The 23,202-nt window shown below is 39.5% G+C and overlaps 2 protein-coding genes across 4 annotated transcripts in view; one reads left to right on the forward strand and one right to left on the reverse strand.

Annotated features, from left to right (window-relative positions):
- Positions 1–23,202, forward strand: part of CNOT7 (CCR4-NOT transcription complex subunit 7) — a 111,775-nt gene that overhangs the window by 44,587 nt on the left and 43,986 nt on the right. Inside the window, exon 7 of one of the 2 annotated variants that reach the window (XM_037897691.2) lies at positions 9,287–9,952. The exons of the other annotated variant lie outside the window; for it this stretch is intronic. Coding sequence (XP_037753619.1) covers positions 9,287–9,304 — 18 coding nt within the window. The 3' untranslated portion in view covers positions 9,305–9,952. Of the gene's footprint in view, positions 1–9,286; positions 9,953–23,202 lie in introns of those variants that run through there. 2 annotated transcript variants of the gene reach the window in all.
- ZDHHC2 (zinc finger DHHC-type palmitoyltransferase 2) overlaps positions 4,294–23,202 on the reverse strand; it is a 68,906-nt gene continuing 49,997 nt past the window's right edge. For both annotated transcript variants that reach the window (XM_037897688.2, XM_037897689.2), the window contains exons 8-13: positions 20,374–20,506; positions 18,294–18,420; positions 17,999–18,091; positions 13,663–13,772; positions 13,025–13,111; positions 4,294–9,199 (exon numbers count right to left, since the gene is read on the reverse strand). In XM_037897688.2, coding sequence (XP_037753616.1) covers positions 13,062–13,111; positions 13,663–13,772; positions 17,999–18,091; positions 18,294–18,420; positions 20,374–20,506 — 513 coding nt within the window. In that variant the 3' untranslated portion in view covers positions 4,294–9,199; positions 13,025–13,061. The remainder of the gene's footprint in view (positions 9,200–13,024; positions 13,112–13,662; positions 13,773–17,998; positions 18,092–18,293; positions 18,421–20,373; positions 20,507–23,202) is intronic.

The raw sequence follows: 23,202 nt of genomic DNA on the forward strand, positions 1-23,202 counted from the left end.
CGCCCTGACTTAGGGCTGGGGCTCACAGACTCAATTGCTGCTCGGCCTGGACTGCAGGCTTGGGCCTACTAACTTGTTGGCTAATTCCCCCCTGAACTGAGTTGCTCCAGGGGCATTGTAGAGAGGGGGCGTGGTCTCCCTTCCTGACAGACGGGGAGAGAGCCACAACCGCCTTACAACTACGTAGGAGAAAATGCTGCTTTCCCTTTATTTTTTAGCAGTTTGCATTTAACACAGTACAATACTGTATCTGCTTTTTGGGGGTCTCTGTGCTGCCTGATTGCGTACTTCTGGCTTCAAATGAAGTGGGTGGGTGACTGGTCATTTCGAAACTCTGGTGCTTGTAACCCTGAGGTTCTACTGTACATAAATGTTAGGTTGCTAGCTTGATTTGAGATGTGGGAGGCAATCCGATGTGAATATTGGCTGCATTACACAAACATACTCTATAGTCTTTCTTCCCTTTTGTGTAATGACACAGGGTTGCCGTTCCAGTGCTGCCTGCCCCTTTTGCTGTCTTTGACTGTCCCAACTGAAAATCGTATTAGCTGAAGTACAACTGTTTTCTGCAACAGTACAACTTTTAGACTAGTTTTTGGAAATACTCTGCTGAATTAAGAGCCATGGTATCTGGGCCTTGCACAACGTCATGCAGGAGCTTGAGCCTCTACTAAAAATAAGACCAAATATAAGCTAAATCAGCGGTGAAGGCCCTGTGGCTCAACATTCAAAGTTGGCTGATTGAGCCATAGTGGTCAGGCCCCAGCTCTTTTCTCGGTGTCCTGAATAAAGAAAGCAGGCACACTTTTTTGTTTCCTTGCTTGTTTGTGGTTACTCACTGTAACTAAAATATTTACCTACCTGGCAAGATTGGTCTAAAAATAAAATTTGTATAAGCACACAGTGTATGAATTTCAGAGCTTGTCAACCGTGTTAGACTGATAATGCTAGAGCCCTTTATTTATCTACAGATCTGGTCCAGCTCAGCCAGTGGCCATGAAAGTTCCTCTATACTCCTTCATTGCTGTGCCTCTGCCTGACACAGAAGCATCTCTTGTGCGGGGTAAAGTGGCGTGCAGTCCTCTTTCATCACAGCTACCATCCTTTGGGGACTGATGCCTAAGCTTGCTTAAACCATAGCGAGAATTGATTGTATGTTCCTATATTTCAGATTGATACAGCTTCCTGTTAAGGTATGCTGCTTTCATAAATAGGGCCTTCTGTGTATAGTGAGAACTAGTCTGTTTTCAGAAGAATTCTTCACAAAGTGAAGAGGGGCAGGAGCAGGGGCTAGTGGCATTCTGCAGCTAGGCCAAGAATGTTTGGCAAAAAGAGCGAATAGCCACAAGAAACTGACGCAGGCCTTAAGGGACCAGGTACAGCTTTCTCAGTATTGGCCGCCTACAATAAGGCAGTTGATTACAGCCCAAAGTACTAGGACTTATTTGTCAGATTCCAAGATGACCAAGTAATCAGATACTCCAAGAAAGGGAGCCATTGTAGGAACTTAGCTAGACGGAATAAAGGAGGGGCTTTTCAGAATTGGAGCCTAAGAGGAGGTAGGCTCTAGAGAATGGTGAATTTGAAGGAAGATTTCTTGTTCACAGTTCCAGCATGAAGAAATTAATTGCGGACAATAAGAGAGAACTGATAAAGGGTTGCAAAGGGAGGCTGTAGGCAAGTGTATTGTGCCAATACAGATGCCTTTTGATCAAATGCAGAGCAGCGGGAGCATCTGTCACGCTGGTGTATGCTGCTTCTTGTTTGTTTTGTTCTACAGCGTCGTCATTGATGACAACAGTTCGCAGAGATGTGCTCTTCTTCAGTTCTGCCCACTATTCATTCTGTCAAAGGTCAGATTCAGCCACATTTGTGTTAACAGTGCAACGTTGTGTGGGCACAAGGTCAGGGATCTTACCGCTGCTGTGTGCAATTATGCACAGGAACTCTCCCAGCTCTAGAGCCAGCTGCAACCTGCTATGGAGCAATGTTGCTGATGGATGCTGTCCCTGTTGCTCTCGGTTAAATCCTATTATATGTGCCCTGCAGTCTTAATGATAACTTGACCCAAACACCGCCCCCCCCCCCCCCAAAAAAAAAAAACAAAAACAAAAAACAAAACAGTGGTACTGGTGGGGAAGATACAGTGAAATTCAATCCACCTCACCGTAGCTATATTGGAGCTGTTATTGGCACAGTGCTGTAAAATACGTGAGGGGCTTACTAAGTCAGCTTTGTAGGAGGAAACATGGACTGGGAGAATAGGGTTTAGTAATGCAGCAGGCTAACGTAATGCATATGCAATTTCACCTACTGTATGTAGCTTGTTGTACATGAGGGATACAGTACATTTCCTAGCCTCTGGGGGTGTATAGTGTGATCTGTTCAATTGGTTTGCCTTCGTACCTCTCAGCCTTATTCTGAAGAAATTTTCTTACACTAAGAAAAGTAAAGCCTTTATAGTCAGTGGCAAATTCATGATCACGCAATTTCATCTTTTAGCAGCTTTGATAGTATTACAGTGTGTACACAGTCATCCACCATGCACAAAGCCATCATGTTTGATGTGGAGGGGGAAGTGTGTGTGATGATAAAACACTGGAGCTGAACTGCATTTGAACTGGAACCTGCTAGCCAAATATTTACTCCACTGAGCTAACCACAGCCTCTGCTTTACTTAAGTAGAGTGGCAGCTACCACTCTCCAGGCATGCTGCCCTTATCAAAGGAGAGCCTGGGTTAAGGTTCTACGTGTTACCAAGCAGTTAGGCACAAAACCAAGCAGCAACGATGACAGCATGCTGTGGTACAATACGTAGCATGCAAGTGAAAGGCAGCCTCTAGCCAAAAAGGGAATGTTGGACATGCCTTTCATTATGAAATGCCAATTTCTTTGGACTTGCTATTTGGTTGGAAGGAGGTACTTCTCTTGTACTGGAAAGTCAGCTTTCTCTTCCCCATGCGCAGAGCCAGAAAAGCCTTTGGACTATCTCCATAATCTTAAAAGCATGCTTATTTTTATTAGCTTGTCTTAATGGTGTTTGTACAGTCTTCCTGCACCATCAGCGTTGGGGGAGTTGTTCTCCAAGAAAGGGAGTCTAGCTTAAGTAATGGTGCAGTGTATGAAAGCTTAAGTGCTATGTGGGGGGGGGAAGCTTCCCCCTTGAAATGTGTCCGCTTATTGGTTTATCAGCACAAAAATGGCCTATTGTACTAACAGGTATAGACTTGTAAGGGACCTGAATTTTGCAGTACATTCAGCATTTTGAACTTTGAATCCTGACACTCATCACTCCTCTTCCAGATGTAGGCATAGAACCCCAAAATCTTAAACATCAGTTAAACATGCAGAATTCAACAGCTCTGCAGCCCACAGCTATGGGTTCAATCCCACAATAGTGACTGGTCCAGGGGGAGAATTAGAGTATGTGTTTGGGATCTGAGTGTATTCAGTTCAAATGCTACTGATGACCTACTGGCTATTTAGGGTTATACATTAGAACTTATTTTTTGAGTTTTCCTTTTAAACTGGCTTAATTCATACAATGATAAAAACATCTCTAAAAACAACTTTCATAGTTTGTTTATACTCTGTCAATTATAGTTCAATGGACAACAGAATACTGATGTCCCCTATTTTTGTAATTTGTCACATTAGCAACTTTGAGTTCTGGTGTACTTTCATAGGCAACTATAGAGAAGACACTTTTATATGCATTGTTTTCTGTTCTGTTTGAAATAACTCTTAACTCTGTGCTGGCATAGAATTGGATTATGTCACTGAATAATGTAACTAGGCCTCTGGAATGTTCGTTTCTACTGGGGGCAATGCTGAAAACTTAGAGCACGAGAGTCAAAGGATAAAGGCGGCAGTGTCCTCTAGTGCAGAGGACTGGGGAGACATGAGTTATTATATTCTTAATTGGGCTACTCATCTGACATACGGCTTTAGCTTTATCTTTCTGCCTCCTACAGTGTGTTTCAATTGAAAAGCTCTTCAGGAAGACACTCTTTCCCTGTGCCACCTTCATCCCCCACCCCTCCCCAAATCTTGGTCTGGGCAAATCTACTGGCTGAAGGTGCTCATGAGGGGGGTGGATCTCTTGCTATAGTTGTCAGCACAGAGATGATTCAAATGGCACTTCACCTTTCAGTGACATCAGGCTCGCTCTTCACCTCTGATCCTGTACTGAGCTGCTCTCATGACAGTGTAAGCTGCTTATAAGATCAGGCAGGTTCAACACTTCGAATGCTGATGTTTTCATACTACTTCTAAAAACAAATGGTTGATCTCTTGCATAAGCAAAATGAGTTTAATTTTTTTCTAGCAGCAAGTTAACATGATACAAAAATACATAATACTGTTTACAGAATACAAACAAAAGCAACACGCTCCTCCAGGATTTGTGCAACATCACTAGGTATATAGACTATCACTTCTCAGCAATGCATACTCAGAGAAAATATCCAAATCGTTTGGAGAGAGAGCTCTTGGAAGCTGATTTTTCTGACAGCTCAGCTTGTAGAGTGTTTTGCTACTCGTGGTAAAGTGTGGGAAAAGTCTAGAGGGAAAAATGCTGTCCTAGTAAGCTAAAGGCATACCTAATGTGCACCCTAGTGTTCTCAAACTTGCTTCTTGTTCTTAGTACAATCTTGAAGGAAGGGGAGAGCATCAGTCTGTAACAAAATATTTCCCCCCCACCCCACCTGTGAAATTGCCCTGTATATTATAAATGCTTCCTAGAGATGAGATGATAATCTAAAGCAGCAACAGTCATCCTCAATCCATTTGGTACCTAGTTAGGTGTGTTGCATGCAAAACACCACACTGGACTCATAACTGAAGCAGAGTGAGAGAGTGGGCTAAAGTCTGATCTCAGTTACAGCTGTAGACTAGCTATATAAAATCAATGGCAACATTATGTATCAGAGCAGAGGTGGGTCCATTGTTTCTTCCTCTCAACAATTCATTCTCCCCTTCTGTGATGCAGTTGATCATTTATTTCATACACAGTATTCCTGTAACCTAGATCCTCAGCTACTACTTTTCCAATGGGAGCTGCAGTAGCTTTCACTCCTACTATCTGCCAAAATTCTGTATTTGGCTGCCTAACACCATTTACAGTTTATGCAATGGGATGCTTGTTCCCAAGTTGTTAGTTGTCCTACAGAAGCTTCCTCCTAAACTAGTGGGACTAGTTTAATACCCTCACTGTGGGTTGAGATTAATATCTTTTTGTAGCCTTTTATTTATTTTATCCATTGACTATTAGGAAGGGAGAGCAAGATAGTGCTGTCTTTTACTCCATAAGGTGTTCAAGACAACAGTCATTCAAAATATTGTGCTGCATTAAATAGGGCCATGTGCTAAAACAGGTCCTGATAGAAATATACCATGCTCTTCATTCACTCTCGCCTTCAGCATTTAATTTTTGTCTGGACAAACTGCAAAAAGACAGACTTGAAAAATCTACTGGTGTATTTATAGTAGACATGACTAGTTTTCATTGTTTAACACCTAATACTCAAGTGATGCACTAACATTGGTATTTGTTTCTTTATGTGAAAAACTGACAGTATTAGACCACTTTCATTGTAGTTATGATCTCCACAGGCGTTAAAAACAACCTAGCTGCACCTGGTCTACAATTACAAAGTGATTAAATGGGTGGAGCTCAACATTTAAGTTTGCAATTTTCTTTATAAAAATACAAATTCCCTCTCTCTCTGGAAGAAGAGATTTCTAAATTACAAAATATTTCAGTTACGGAAGTGGGGTTCAGAATCTATGTGGACCTATGCACCAGCAGATGTGTAGTTATTTTAGTCTGTTGTAATGAATTGTTAAATAGACGTGAGTGTCCAGTAATTTTAATTCATACAAATTATCTAAACACCTGGGGGGGAATTCATTCTGACTTATTATAGATCCTGGATGAAATGGGGGGACTCAGGCCCATCCAGAATCCCACTGAAGTTAGTGTCCCTCTGGGTGCAGGGGTATGTCTGTGCATCCCAGGATCAGGACCATAATTAACAGGAAATCGGCAACAAGCAGTTGCTGGTACAATAAATATAAAACATTATGTTCTTACATTAAAAAAAAATACAAGTCTTACACATTTTCGAGTACAGTCAAGTGCCCAGCAAGTTTATGCTGATCAAAAGAATCAATGTAATCTGACAAGTCCTATAGTTACAGTCTTGCTCTAGAGTTGTTCCCCCCCCCCCCCCCCGCCCAAAAAAAGAATCTCATATTTGCATTGTAATACCACAATGGCTGAACCACAGGGCTTTGAAAAGAAGCTATGTTCCCTCATATAGAAAGCTTTCAGAGTCCTCATCAAACACAAGTCAGGAATAATAATTTAATGAGGGCCCAGACAGCTTTGTCCTACCATAGAATCTGCAGTAGGTGGTGGTGGGAACTCCACAATGATCCCCTCTCAAATCGTTTGCATGTGGGGATTTGCCTCCGCACACAAAACAGGCCTTAGTGATCACACACAACCACCTCTACCTCTTCCTCCCTGGAGTGAGAGAGCTGCTCCAGACTACAGCTGGTCACTGCTGCTCTAGGAACCCCTCTGAGGCTGTATTACTTTTTAACCCTTATTTCTGGAGAAGGGCTGAAGGGCATTCCCTGTTCCCAACCCACCGAAGAGAGCTGCCCACATTCTACTTCCTTCCCCTGCACAGATCACTCTTCTTATAGATCAGAGGAGGAAGGAGATCCAGATTTAGAGGGATCCCCTTCTGGCATGAATTTTACTGCAAAGATACTGTATATTAAATCATATTTACTGTTACATAGAATATTAGGCAAGTTACATTAAAGCTAATTTTTAAGAAGTTGGACAAGTTATATGTATATATTTTTAATGCACACTCGTGATTGACAGACAATACTGCAGCTGAATAATTACTTACAAACAAATATACAGATTATGAAAGCATGAAGAATAAAGTATTTAGTTCTTTCTCCACCCCTTCTCTATAATCATGTTGACAGTTACCAACTTTTAAATAAACACTGATACAAAGTAAACTCCTGACAGAGTAACACTGAGGAAATCCTGGCAGCAAAATGTTTACATATATCATGTAAACAGTGTTACCCTCAAAGGCTAGTTTAAAAATGTTCCACATCTATAGATCATATTCTGGCACTTCTGGTAATGGAATCCATAAGAGATGTCTTCAGATGAGTAAAATTTAAGGAAAAAGCTCATTCATAATAATAAAAAAAAACATTAAAACCCTACCTACTGAACATTTTTCCACAGAGACATTGGTCCATGTCAGATCAAAATTCTCATCTAAAAGTGATAATGGTTAAAACCATCTCAGGAGAACAATTTTGAACCAATGATCTAGAATTACATGGTTGTAAAAGAGGTAATAAATAAAATAATAATAGTAATAATGATTTACTGGAAACAAAAAAAAATCCTATTAACAGTAATTCACTCCAGTTCCTGTGTTCTGAACATTTCTTGTTTCTTAAAGGTTTACCTTCCTGCTATTACAAATACAGAAAGAATGATCGATCAGTTTTATATCCTGTACTTTATCTTTCTGTTTTATATAATCCTGTGATCCAATCTGATCATCAACTGAGGTTTGAGAGCTGAATTCCCTAGCTACTTCTCAACTGTGCCCTGATCCCATAGTCTTAAGTGCAATTTTAAAGATCCCTATTTTAATTTTTCTAGCTAGCCCACTAGAAAGTTAATTATTTTTAAAATGGTTTTGCAATGAACATACTTTGCATTTTATGTAAACATTCTGTAATACCGTAAGTGTAGTGCATATGAAGGCACAAGACAGAGTAAGGTTTGTGTCGCTGAAACTTCCTTGGTTTCAGAAACTAGCAATACACTTTCTTCTTTTTTTAAATCTGGCTGGTAAACTTTGATCCTTTGAAATCCAACATCTGATTGAATATGTACACAGCTCCTTCCTACTTTCACTGTAAAAGGTTTTCTATGGGAAATAAGTTTGGGTTTTTGGTGTGAGTGATCAGATGTCCAGTGTCCCTGTCACAGAGCAAATACTACATATTGTTATGACAATGAAAGTCTCTTTGTAAGTACATCATTAAGTTGCAACATTTTAAATACAACTGAGAAAGGAATGAGCTTATGTTCAATAATTAGTCTAATGACTACCAAGCTATGAGAAGCATATTAATGTTCTTGGGCCATGTACTTCTCAAAGTCCACAATTTAGATTAAGCATTTTTTGGTCCAAATGTTTCTAAGTAACATTAAGTCCATACATTTTGTTTTTCTAAAGAGATACTGGCCCAAACCAAGAAGCTGTATTACACTAATCCCAATTTCATAGAAATCATCCTGTGCAGCTGTAACTGAAAGCCCTGATCTAAACACCTCCATTTACACACACAGTCAATCTTAAATATGGGCCTCTTCTTACTATTCTGCTAAGAATGAAGATTAACCTGAACTGTAAGCACACAATCCAGTTAGGTGAGAGGTTATTTCAGATATCAAGTGTTTACAATTCAGCAGTCATATCTGTATAGGGGAAGAGGGAATATTATCTGCAATCAAGTCTAAGATGATCCAACCTAATTCACGTAGGTTGATTTTAAATCATAAATTAGCTGACTCAGTCAGAATCTGAAATCAAAATATGGTACCTGACCAATCAGTAAGCCACCCAATTACCAAAAATCAATGCTAATAATGCTTTTCCAAGGATAAAGCCAGCAGTACAAAATGTATAATTCTTTTTTTTTTAAATAACCTACTTACGGCCATTGAAATTCATAAGTAATATCAAGATTCAAAACTGATGTAAAAGCATAGACGGGCTATATATAAGGAGTTTGTTTTCTTGTGCTATCAGAATACCAAAGTAAAAACTAGCCCTAGAATGTGCACAATTGTAAATTTTGTCCCGCTAATCCTAATGAAAGGATTCTCCCTTTCTCCTTTCATAATACTCAGAAATGTCCTTTAGCATTTTAACAGTAATTTGTGTATGTTGAAACATTCTTTATACAGTTCAAAAATATCAGTATGTCTTATGTTTCAAGCAATGACATGGCAACAGCTAATCAGCTGTCAATTTCTTCTGAGCATATCCACACAGGAGCAGACAGGAACAGCTGGCTGATGGGGGCTGATTTTTGGAAGATTGTATCTTCCTTTCATCAGCAGCTTTACCTTGAACTGGAACAGAAAGCATAAAACCCCAACAACATTTTAGAAACAAAGGCACATTTAGCAATTTAATGACATCTGTTATATCTTTTACAGGAAAAAAACAACATATAATGGAACCTATAAAGACTGGATTGATAATAGAGCTGCCTTCAAATCAATCCATCTTAGGCTGGTAGTGACCAAAAGTTGTGATCATCATGTGGGTATTCTATCGCCAGCTACTGTGTGCAAGAGATGGGTAATCTAAGTTCCGTTCCTACGGGTATGTGCCTCATAAAAACAACTGTTACACGTGGTACTAAAATGAACCATTTTTGTCAATCTCCGTAGACACACCAGTAAATGACCATGTAGTATGAACTCCTATCCCTAACAGTGGGGCAAAGAAGCTGGTAGCACAGTGTCAGGAATGTGGCATTGTGCTGCCAGTATAATGGTGCTCTGGAGAGAGAAATTCATTCTTTGTTACTATCAATATAACTGAGTGAATGTAATTTTTCACTATTTCTCTATGAACTTTCATAGGCACAATCCAACTCAGAAAAGTTTATATGACATACATGAAAGAACTTACATAACTGAAGTTGTGTTTATTAAGAAACAACAGAAATATTTGTCCTGGGAAAATACCTTGAAAAAGTTTTCAGAAAGAGTTGAATAAAATACTGAATTTACACCAGCTGTGTTCAGATTCTTTTCTGTTAGCTTTCCATGAATACTTGTATGAGTAAGTTTACTTGTTTTAAAAACAAAACAAAACAAAAAAAAACCTCCCTCACAGGCATTGTGATTTTTAAGCAAATAGTCACAAAAAGCAAGACATCACAAGTATTCAGACCAGAAATCTGATTCCAAGTTATTCATCAAATTAGGGACAGAAACGATAGAATGCAGGCTCTATGCCCAATCAAAACTAACAGTTCAAATTTTGAATACTTTCAGACTGCTTACAAACAATGTATAGTCTAATAATTATTAATAGATATTCATTGGAACAAGGCAAATAATATATAAACAAAAAAAAAAAATCTATATGCTATTCACAGATAAGATGCAAACAGGAAAGAAGTTAAGTTTTTCCAAATTATTCATTATGCATTATTCACTCAATAAAAATATATTTCTTCTTCCTAATTTTAATTTTATAATAGGAGCTTTGAAAGCTTAATATATGAGCATGTGTATTGCTAATTGCCATGGCCATTGTTATACTCCATTTTTTGTGACTGCAGCCATTAAAGCAATGGATTCCTTTATTTTAATGGAAAATATCCATGAATTCTGGGATTTTGCATTTGAGTGGGTGGATGAGATGATAGTCAAACAATTTCAATGAGAACCTTGAAAGTTGCCAAGTTAAAAAACTACGTTTCATAAGGTATTATAAAAATACCAGGAACTCTGATTATGACTAGTGATTTGTTACATTAGTGGTTATTCTACGGGTGATCTGAGAAGTCATTTTAATTTTAAAATAGTGTCTCCAGGGTTTCCTAGGCTGCCTTGCTAAATAATGTCAGCATGTAAATGGTCCCAGGCAAACAATGACATGCATAACTAACTGAGGTGAGTAAGGCAGCTATTTTTCTGTGGCAGCTATCGTTTTGCTAAGATAAGACTGGGTTAAACAGGGCGCTTGCATGTCATTTGAAGAATGTATCCCTCAACAACTTTTTGACAGGGTTTTGGAGAGGGCTGAGGGTATGCTTCCTATAATGAATTTCTGTAGGTGTCTGAGTTTCTCTTGGAATAATTATTTCAGTGCTGCTGTGATTTCATCATGTTGGATAGTTAGTGAAAGTGTTATAGTGCCCAGAGCCTTGGGTAGGCATTGTGATGTTGCACTCCATATGTTTTATGGAAATATGTTTATAAGTGTGAATATGATGTAACTGGCATATGCTTTATTCAAAAGGTCTCTTGTAAGGTATCATTACAAAGCTTATGATCTACCGAGTGTGTTCATCCTATATGTTTGCATGTATTAGTTCTATGTCTGGAGTTAGGAGAATAAGATATAAACTTGTGTTACTGATGTAAACATGTTAAGTGGAAGCCATTAAGGGTGCTTCAGATTCAATGAACTTTGAATGGGTTTGTTTACCTGCAAGCCTTCCTCTGTAGTGTCTTTCAGCTACTAGGTAATGAAGAATGAGGTCTTCCAGTGACATCTGATCATGTCACCTGAACTAGAATCCATCTTAAACCTAGTGCTTTTCCATTTAGAAGGAGGGGTGGGGACCCAGAGAGACAAAAGATTCCCGCCTTGTGCCAAAGCGATAAAAGGGGGCTGCCAGTCATGAGAAATCCCCGAGTTACCACCTGAGCAGAAACTCACAAGTAGTGTACCAGGGAAAAGGATTAGGCTCAGACTAGGAAGAAGTCTAGTCTGTGAAAGAAGCTTATTAAAACATCTGAGGGTGAGATATTACCTGTATCAGTTTCTTAATGTATTAAGCTTAGACTTGCGTGTTTTTGCTTTATTTTGCTTGGTGACTTACTTTGTTCTCTCGGTTATTACTTGAAACCACTTAAATCCTACTTTTTATACTTAATAAAATCACTTTTGTTTATTAATTAACCCAGGGTAGTGATTAATATCTGGGGGAGCAAACAGCTGTGCATCTCTTTCTATCAGTGTTATAGAGGACAGATAATTTATGAGTTTACCCTGTATAAGCTTTATACGGAGTAAAACAGATTTATTTGGGGCTTTGGATCCCATTGGGAGCTGGGTGTCTGGGTGCTGGAGAGAGGAGTACTTGCTGAGCTGTTTTCAGTTAAGTCTGCAGCTTTGGGGGCGTGATTCAGACCCTGGGTATGTGTTGCAGCAGGCTAGCATATCTGGCTCAACAAGTCAGGGTTCTGGAGTCCCAAGCCATCAAAGAAAACTGGCTCAGAGGTAGTTTCAGCACATCAGGTGACAGCCCCAAGGGGGTCTCTGTGACCGAACCCTTCACAGGCATCTTTTTATAATTTAAAATCTAAATAAATAAAAATAAATAACTTAATAAACAGAAGTCACTGAGCAGCCTTCAGAAGGTAAAAGCTTTCAATTACGACCAACCCAACGAAGAGTCTGATATTTCACTACCAATTCCCAGATCGTCATCAAATCCCTTTGCTTATATTTCTTTGCAGGTTAGGATTTCATCGACTTGTTCCCAGGAATCATCAATTTGGCAGTTCCATAAAATAGACATCATATCTATTTATCATCATCATTATCAATACGATATAGACGTCTGCAGTCTCCATTATTTCTAATGATTAATGGGAATTGGCTCTGTTTCTTTTTGGCATGAAAGAACAAAACTACAAGTTAATTTATTCCAAGTTGTACCACTTAAATTACCTTATAGGTCTTTGCCTACTTCTCTTGATCCAAAATACTATCACTCAGTAGCACTGATCTAGTGTATTGAGTTCAGGGATGAGAGTCACAAATTCTTTCATCTGAATCCTAGCTTTGGCACTGAGTTGCTCTAAGCCTTGGCTAAGTCACAAAGTCCATGTCTCTGTCTTCCTACTAGATAACGGCAATAATAATACTTATATGTCTACATCTAAAGAGTGCTGTAAAGATTAAGTTAATTATTTAGAAAAAGTATTGTTCAATCAAGAAATCTGTGTTTTAGGATAAACAGGAGAAATTGTTTCAATGTCTGAGGTAGGAACAAAATTAAAGAGGAAAAAGCAAAAATGCTGACAAAGTGAGAATAGAAGCAAAACTACCAAGCATATTTTTAATAACTTTTCTATTGGGCAGAAGCACCTCGGAAGGCGTTTAATAGCAGAGTGGTAAATAAAACATAGAAAATACTAGCCTACCTTTCCTGGAACATTTAGATGCTTCCATTAACAGTGTCTAGGTTTCATTTTCCACAGTTAGTCCAGGATTGCTCATACCTTTGGGGACTGGAAAAAATAATGTTGTAAATAAAGTACTGTATATTATTTTTAAAAGATATTAATCAAAACAGCATTATATTTGGTTGCCAATCTTCTCCTAGTTTTGTTTCATGGTCTATTTTGTGTAAATACTTAAACATGTATAATTATACAACATCCACTAGTTGCAATAGTCATGAAGGTGCCATCACATTTTGGAACAAGCGATTAGATATAATGATTACCTCTCTGATTAAAAAATATTGGGATTGATCTTGCGAGCCAGTGAACATCTGCAATTAGTATTATCCTTTGTGAGAGCTGCAGGTATTCAATATCTTTCATCATCAGGCTCATTAATAGTTAGAAGTATAAGAGGGCTTAAAACATGCAAGGGACATTTTACAAACATGCACCCTAAATATTACACTTTGTAACAATAGGAATTGTTTCCCACCTTATATCTACATCAAATTAATTTTGTCTCACAAAGAGAAGTCTTTGGCAATTTTCAGATTACATCTTTCCAACAAGAATTTACATTAAAATTCAATGGGTGTAACAAATTAATCTCTTACCAACTTTGCCCTTTTCAGTATTTGCACTACTTTCCATCCAAGACTGAGTATCAGTAAGAAGGTGGCTCTGGGAATCTCGTAACGTCTTTGGAGGAAAAATGTGATTCTCGCTAATATGTAATTAAAAGAAAATAAAAAAAGTAAAGATTAACTTTTAGTTAATACCAATACCATTACACACTTTAAACAACTGCTCATGTAAAGGTCTTAGAAACAGCTTACCTTGGTCATTTTTTGCTGAATCTTTGATTCTAATAAAAACCTTCACTCTAATACATGCTAAATTTTAGTTCTGTCACAGAGACAGGGTACAGTCTAAAATGTAATGGTTTAAAACAGAACAGAGAAACATTTAACTTACATTTTAACTTTGCTCTTTGGTATTTGTTAGGGACTGGTTAACATGTTTTTACTAATCCAAACCCACCTAAAGATAGAGAGTTCAAAAGAACGATCACATTTCATTTATAGCTGAAAAAAATGCCACACGTCAGCTTCAGCTAAACGTAACCGATGCTCCGTATACCAGCAGCCCCAATTTAACAGCACACGTGCTACTAGCATTTCTATGTCCTCTATCCCCCGACCTCATAGAGTATGTCTACACACTCACTGGGAGGTAATTCCCAACTTGGGTATGTGTACGCAAGCTAGCTCTGCCTGAACTAGTCCCAGAACTAGCAGTGGGACCATGACGGCACAGGCAGCCACTTGGGCTAGTGCCAAATACGTATCCAGGGGCTAAGGCGGGACCACAGTTGGGGAGCTAGCCCGAGCTGCCACCCAACCTGCTGCGGCCACATTGCTGTTTTGAAGGGCTAGCTCTAGCAGCACTTGGTGCAGTCTCTTGGTGAAGATAAAAGGGGGAAAAAACGGGGCAATATCGTGGTAGGGGTCTACGAAAGACCACCAAATCAGGAGACGGTGATGGATGAGGCATTTCCAGAACAAGTAACAAATACCCAAAACACAAGACCTGGTAAAAATGGGGGACTTTAACTACCCAGTCATCTGTTGAAAAAGTAATACAGCGGAACAAAAAATGTCCAAATAAGTTCTTAGAATGCACTGGGGACAACTTCCTGTTTCAGAAGGTGACCGGGTAGCATCAGTTTTAGATTTGATTTGGACAAAGAGAGGAATTGGCTGTGAATCTGAAGGTGAAAGGCAACTTGATTGTGAATGATAAATTTCATGAATCTAAGAGAAGGAAAGAGTGAGAGCAGCAAAATAAGGACATGAATTTCAATCAAGCGGACTTTAACAAACTCAGAGAACTGGTAGATGTAAGGTTCCAGGGGAAGAAAATCTAATGGAAACATGAGTTCAGGCAATATTAAAGACATAGCAGTAAACTATCTCGGTGGAAAGGAGAGAAGGAAGAATAGCAAGAAACCAATACAGCTCTACCAGGAGCTCTTTAATGACCTGAAAAATCAAAAAAGAATCCTAGAAAAAGTGGAAGCATAGACAAATTGCTAAAGAGGAGTACAAAAGGGCAGCACAAGCATGTAAGAGAAGGCACAAAATGAGGTACACCTCGCAAGGGACATAAAAGCCAACACAAAGAGGTTTTATACATACGTTAGGAGCAAGAGAGAGACAAAGGAAAATGTAGATCAACTACTTGACGGGGAAGGAGAGCTAACAACAGGCAACACCAAGATTACTGATGTGTTTAATGCCTATTTTGCTTCAGTCTTCACTGATGAGGTTAATTGTGACCAGCTGCTTAAATATAATTAGTATTAAGAACAAGAGGGAAGGAACACAAGCCAGAACAGGGAAAGAACAAGGATATTTAGATAGCTTAAATGTATTCAAATTGGCAAGGCCTGACAAAATTCACTTATGTTACTTAAGGAACTAGCTACAGCAATCTCAGAACCACTAGCGATTATCTTAGAGAACTCATGGAGGAAAAGTGAGGTCCCAGAGGACTGGAGAAGGCCAAACATAGTATCTATCTTTAAAAAGAGGGTCTTGGCAAATTATATACCAGTCAGCATAATTTCAATTTCTGGAAAGATACTGGAACGTATTATTAAACACTCAATTTGTAGAGGATAATCAGGTGATAAGTAATAGCCAACATGGATTTGTCATGAACAAATCATACCAAACCAACCCAACCGTCTTCTTTGACAGGGTTATTGGCCTAGTGGATGGGGGGAAAGTAGTAGTTATGATCTATCTTGATTATAGTAAGGCCTTTGACACAGTCACACCTGACATTTTCATAAGCAAACGAGGGAAATATGATGATAAGATGAAGTTACTCTAAGGTGGCTGCACAACTGGTTGAAAAACCATAGTCAAAGAGTAGCTATCAATGGTTCACTGTCAAACTGGAAGGATGTATCTAATGGGGTCTGCCTTAGGTCTGGTACTATTCGATATTTTCATTAATGACTTGGATAACAGAGTGGAGAGTATGTTTATAAAATCTGCGGATGACACCATGCTCAGAGGGTTTACAAACACTTTAGATGACCAGATTACTGTGACAAATTGGAGAATTAGTCTGAAATAAGATGAAATTCAATAAAGACAAGTGCAAAGTACTACACTTAGGAAGAAAAATCAAATGCACAACTAGAAAAGGGGGAATAGTACCACTGAAAAGGATCTGACAGTAATAGCTGATCACAAATTGAGTATAAGCCAACAATGTGATGAAGTTCAAAAAAGGCTAATATTCTGGGGGGTGTATTAACAGGAGAGAGTAGATATTACGAAAAACTTTCTAATTATAAGGGTAATTAAATACTGGCACAGGCTTCCAAAGGAGGTTGTGGAATCCCCATCACTGGAGGTTTCTGTGACCAAGTTCGACAACACCTATCAGGGACACTCTAGATATACTTGGTCCAGTCTCAGTGTGGGGAGGATGGACTAGATGACCTCTCAAAGTCTCTTCCAGCCCTACATTTCAATGATTCTGTATCCTTACTGAAGTCAGTGAACAGACAGGATTTATACTGACTAAAATTAGCCTTTGGAAAGCCAAGCTGCCAGACACACTTAAACAAGCTGTGGGCAAGCCCCTGCTCAAGAACTCATGTTTGAACATTAACAGCCTCACCAAATATCTAGCTCTCTCAAGCCTCCCATTTTTAGGCAAAGTAATTAATAAAGATGATGAGCCAAATTCAGATATATTTGGTTTCTAAACAAATTTCTAATCTTTATAATCTCTTCTGTTATTGCTTTGTGATTGAATCTTGTAATTAAAGTGTCTAATAGCCATGGCCAGGAGTGCTACAGCAATTAGTAAAACAACATTAATAGTGATTTTATATATTATTGCTACATATTTAGGAAAGTTTTTTCCATTTTTCCAAAGTTGAAGACAACTTACAAAATAGTAGGTCAGGTTGTAAGACGATAATGGTGTATTGGTAAAGAAATACAGTTCGATTTGGATGGATCATTTATGTTAGAATTACTGACTGAATGCAGCTGGATCACCTTCTACTGATCTCTGCCAACATTAACAAAAAGTATAAGGCACACTTTCAGTTCCACAAGAAATTGCTAAAAATTGTGCCACACAATGTTAGACATGAGCTACTATTATGTAGCCATACCTACCTAGGTTAAGAGGCATATACCTGCATTTATACCGGTTCTGAACGACTGCAGCTGTGAAACGTACTATCACTAGGATTGATAGTGGCATCTAAATATGAATGAATCTGACACGGAGACTGACCATTGTGGAATCCCACATTGGTAAAGGCTAAGGGTAATACAGAAGTAAAACACACTGATATTTTTTGGAATGTTATCGTTTGTATTGCACATTGCCCCAAAAGCACCACTGAAGATTGGGACCCCCTTTGCAAGATGCAGCACAGTATACAAAAAGAAACAGCTCCTATACTGAAAAACTTGGAACTTAATTTGGGAATATCTCAAACAGGCTCACCAATTACCTGTTTTAGTAGCTATGCAAAGTACGATTTGTTGTGGCTAGATAGACTGTCAAAATTCAGGGGTTGGGAAACAGCTAAACTGAGACGAGCAACACAGCTGATAAAAAGAAAATAGAATGTATTGCTCCCACATTCAGCAGTATTATTCATATGGCATGTTAGGGAGATTGCTTTGCTAGGTTTAAAATGATGAAGGTATGAAACTGAGAAATCAGCTGAATTAAAAGAACTTTACATAGATGCCTTAAATTCTGTTTCTTAGTAGGATACTTTTAAAATGCATATATATATGACTGCATTAGTGACAGCTGCCTAAAAATAATAAGCAAATAAAAAGTGGAGAAATTCACAGTATGACAGGTAAATGACAAACTTAAGGCAGACATAAACAGACATACTTTTTGGTTGTTGAATTAAGTCCAACAGGCGTGGAAACTTGTTCAGGATCTTGGTTAACAAGACAAGTTGGGAAGGAGCAACCATCTCCTAGACTACAGAGAAAAAGAAGTTTAGAATCAGTGTAGCACTTATACAAGCAAAATAAAACAATACTTCAAATATTTATTTTACAATTCCTAATTTCAAAGCACCTGCTTTATTTCACATGATTTGGTGTAAAAAAAAGTGTTGCTGACTACTTTCTGATATCCGTATCTCATGTATTAAAAGACCGTATTTTTCTTCCAAGCATACCTTGTAAATACAGGGAGCAGCCAGTATTTCTTCTCATCACCAAACACCTGTCTTAGATTTTTGCTGAAGCCCAAGCTAAAACCATTCTTGTCTGTTCCATGACGAAATATAGGTGCTCTGAATGCCTCTAGAAAATGAGACAGGTTTGTCATATTTCCTGCCTAAATACATTTTTAATTAACACCCACTGATTATTTAGATAATTATGCTGGTAACAACAGGCTTATTGGCTTTCGGCTATGCAATATTTCCTTTTGGTGGGGGTTGCATAATGCCAGTTCAGGTATTGTGCAGCCTCCAAAAATTACTTCCTTTTGAAAGATGAAGACACTGGTATTAGTGCCCAATTGCCATATCTAGAGAAGCGGCCAACAGTCCTGTGGCACCTTATAGACTAACAGATGTACTGGAGCATAAGCTTTCATGGGCGAAAACCCACTTCGTCACATGCATCTGACGAAGTAGATATTCACCCACGAAAGCTTATGCTCCAATACGTCTGTTAGTCTATAAGGTGCCAGAGGACTCTTGGCCGCTTTTACAGATCCAGACTAACACGGCTACCCTTCTGATACTTGACATCTAGAGAAGCCGCCCTACTGCTGGGGAGGAAGCAGGAGTTTTCCCTTGTCTGACAGATTCAGTGAGCCAGGGAGTTGTGTGGTGTAAAGAGGTTTCCCCCTGTAACTGCCCCATAGCAGAGTCCAGCAAGGTAAAAGAGAGGCCTCACTGAGGAAATTTTTCAACCCATTCTCAAATCAAACAACTACAAAGGGAGAAAAAGGAAAGGAGCCACCCACTTTGACATTCGGGTTTCCCTCACACACCAGGACGGATGTGAGAAGTCCCCTTTTACTCCTCAGACTTTTTATAAGGGCCTGAGATCTTCATTCTACCCTTTTAGGGTTCTGTAGGGAAATTACTGCAGCGACAATAGAAAGAGAAGAGACAGTTAAGTCTAGCACAAGGAGCTGCAGTGTGTCTGATCCAGAGAGCACATTCACAGGAGTTCTCCTTCCACCATGTAACTCCTATAGCTTGGTCTTTCCCTTATTGGCCTTACGGAATAAGCCAATCATTTCCTTGTATAAAGTTTACTGCCAGTACACAAGGCCCGCCTGGGACACTGCAGAGATTTAAATTTTTGTAGCTTTATATGCCAGTTCCCTTACACTAAAATAGCATATGCTTGTTTATGAACTCACAAATCTTCATGGGTGCAGTTTATGGTATTAAAAATAAGTATTCTACTTATTTTATTAATGGCTTTTAAATAATCTGACTCATATTTCTTCTCTCATTATTACCAATTTGAATTTGAATCACTTTCCTGCGCTTGTGATTAATTTCTAAATGGACGTTAGATTTCCTGGGATACTGTGAAAGAGAAACACTCGAAGGAATGGGCTTGAAGCATGCACAGATTCCCCTACAACTGTTAATATCTGCATTAGCAGGAGAAAACCCCCCAGATCTAATTCTTCCACTCCCCTGCCTCAAACTCAGCGTGCATCAAGAGGAAGAGTGTTTAGAGATCTAGAAACTTGTTGCTACCATATCACTGACTGAAATAACGAACTAACAACAGAGAGTGAAGGTGAGAAACACATAGGCTATGTCTACACTACAAGTTATGATGAGAGCTAGTGCAGGTATATGTACACAAGCAGAGGAACCACACTCCTAGCTCGTAGTGTAGATGTAGCATAGACACATCTTTTAGGACCCATGTATCCTACAACTATTATGGAGTCAGGGACCCTGATGCAGTTATGGATGTTGCCAAACATGGACGTGGCCAAATCTGTTACCAGGTAATGGAGACACAGTTAGGCCTCATCCAGGCTACCAGTTTTAACCACGCTGTAACTGATTATACTTTTAATATAGTTAGGGCTTTACACTGTGGTACCATCATCCTGAGTATCTCTGCACTCATTTATTACTAAGAAAGCAGAGTCCTTTAAAATCCACCTTTTCTGTGTGATTTATTATGTGATATCAACAGCTTGATATGACTGGAATAATCACAAAGGTAATAATACTCATTGATGGCAAGGTAGACTATGACATTACTTACCTAATGTAGATTTATTCTTGCTGACTAGCCAACAATGATAACCAAAAAGAGAGGATAAACTGACTGAAAACATGGCTGCAGCAAAGAATAAAAACATGATATGGAACTTGGCTTGAGTATCAGGAAGGCCATTCTATAAAGAAGGAAAGAAAACCAAAATGTTAAGGCAGGAAAAATAACTACTCCTTTAGCCATATTAATAATATCCACTCAACCAAGATTCAACACTAACTCACAGACCCCTATGCAACCGCATCTCTCAGGAAAGTAATATAGTCCCTTTAGAGAGAAAGGGCCACATTCCACCCCCCATGTTCTTTCAAGGGGCATGAATTAGAGCAGAATTTGGCCTTTTTAAGAGAGAATATACAGCAACTCCTCACTTAACGCTGTAGTTATGTTCCTGAAAAATGCAACTTTAAGCAAAATGATGATAAGCAAATCCAATTTCCCCATCAGGATTAATGTAAATGGGGGGGGGGGGGGGTTAGGTTCCAAGGAAGTTTTTTTCGCCAGACAAAAGGCATTATATACATACACAGTATAAGTTTTAAACAATTTTAAACAAACAATTTAATACTGTACACAGCAACGATGATTGTGAAGCTTGGTTGAGGTGGTGGAGTCAGAAGGTGGATCATCTGGCTGCTCCTCTTGCTGAACTTTCCCAACTCGAAAAAACACATCTAGAGATTGTTGTTTTGTTTTCTTTTTTTTTCCCTTGGTAAATTTCTTTATAGCAAGTCATTACGTGACCAACTGCCCTAATCACTCTGGAGCTGCATTCCCTGTCAGGATCATCATCACTGAGGATTTTCAAGCCAGCTTCAATCATTTGGAAAGCTTCAAAAAGACATTTGGCAGTCAAATTCCAATGGGTTGGTTCTTCTTTTACTTCTTGGCCCTCTTCTTTCTTTGCTCTCATCACCTCTAGTTGCATCAGATCTTCATTGGTTAGCTCTTCTCCGTGTGATTGCAGAAGTTGTGTAACATCGACTTCTTCCACCTCACCAAAACCCATTTTCTTGGCCAAGCCGAGGATATCTTTCTTCATAGCGGGGACAACATTTTAAAATCCTTTTAAGTCATTGACACATTCAGGCCACAACTTCCCCCCCACACCATTTATGCATGCCTGAGTAACTTCAGCCCAAGACTCACCGATGGTATTCATGCACTTGAGGATGTTGTAGTCATGCCAAAATTGCCGAATTGTAGGTTTGCCTTCCCCATTGGTGCCTCTGATGAGCTGGTTGAAAGTACAGCATAAGTAAAATGCCTTAAATGCAGCGATGGATCCTTGGTCCATGGGTTGGATGAGTGATGTGGTATTAGGTGTCAGAAAGACAATGTGGAAGTTTTCGCACAGGTCGTCCAGGTTGATTGAATGAGCCAGTGCATTATCAATAAACAATAAAATCTTGAAATCAAGATTTTCCTTGGCACAGTATTCCTTCCATGCAGGGACAGCATGGAGAGTCAGCCATTCTGAAAAAATAGCTCGTTATCCATGCCTTCTTATTGGATCTCCAAATGACCAGAAGGTGTTCCTTTGAAAATCCCTTGAGAGCTCATGTTTTTTCAGATTGGTACACTGTCAGTGGTTTCATCTTCATGTCTCCAGCAGCATTACCTCCTAGAAGCAAGGTTAGCTGGCCTTTAGTTGCTTTAAATCCGGGCGCTGTCTTCTCCTCTTGGAATGTAAGTCCGCTCAGGCATCCTCTTTCAGTAGAGGCCCGTTTCATCGACGCTGAAGACGTGCTTAGGGGAATTGCCGCCTTCCTCAATTATTTTCTTGAGATATTCTGGGAATTTTTTAGCTGCTGCAGTATCGGCACTAGCCACCTCACCAGACATCTTGATGTTATGCAGGTGGAAGCGCCTCTTGAACCGATCAAACCATCCCCGACTTGCCGTGAATGTCTCTGTCTGTGATCCTTTACCTTGGTCTCTCTTCAAATTGTCATACGAACTTTTTGCCTTAGCTTGTATCAGTAACAAATTTAGAGGTATGTTCCATTGGTTTTGGTCCTCTATCCACACTGAGAGAAGACGCTCCATGTTTTCTGGCAAACAACTTCTTGATCGACTTATTGTAGCAGCACTACGTGGTATTACACACCGAGCACTATCCCTGATCTTGTCGGCATTACTCCGAATTGTTCTCAGTGGTCGGAGTAAGACCTAGAGCGATGCCAATGCCTACCGCATGCTCACCTGCATCAAAAGACCTTAAAATGTCTAATTTAGTACCCTATCTAATGGTTTTCCTACTGCTAGGCACTCCACTATCACTTGCTGGATGTTTTTGACTCATGATGCTGCATGATACTCCTCCGGACAGCACATGCACGTGCTACTCTTCACTCCCTTCAGCCTGGAGTGATTGGGGTCATGCAGCATCAATCAATTACTGAAAGGGAAAGAATTTGGAAAACCCATGTCATTCTCCATCCTCCCTTACTGGAAGCCCTGTAGGTTTAGGCTAGAACTAGTTATGGAATCAGTTACACCTGCAGGTTCTTACTTTCACAGGAGCCCTGCTGGAGGACCAAAGACCCATCTTCCAGGGTGCCCTGGACAAACCGGCCCTGCTGTACCTCCCATAGTAACCATGCAGTCAACACTGGGGCAGCACTGCAGCCAATGTAGTTGTCACTGTTGTAAGAGGAGGAAAATAACATTTGCTGCAGGGCTGTGCCACTCCCTGCTGTGTGCATGCAGGGGCAGAGAGATGCAGCTGGCACTGAAGCGTATGGCAAAACTCCCGTGGATTTCGCAGACTTTCATGAGATCAGGGCCAGGTTCTGTGCATCCCTACACCACTTC

This window comes from Chelonia mydas, chromosome 4 (assembly GCF_015237465.2).
Source record: "Chelonia mydas isolate rCheMyd1 chromosome 4, rCheMyd1.pri.v2, whole genome shotgun sequence".
NCBI lineage: Eukaryota > Metazoa > Chordata > Testudines > Cheloniidae > Chelonia > Chelonia mydas.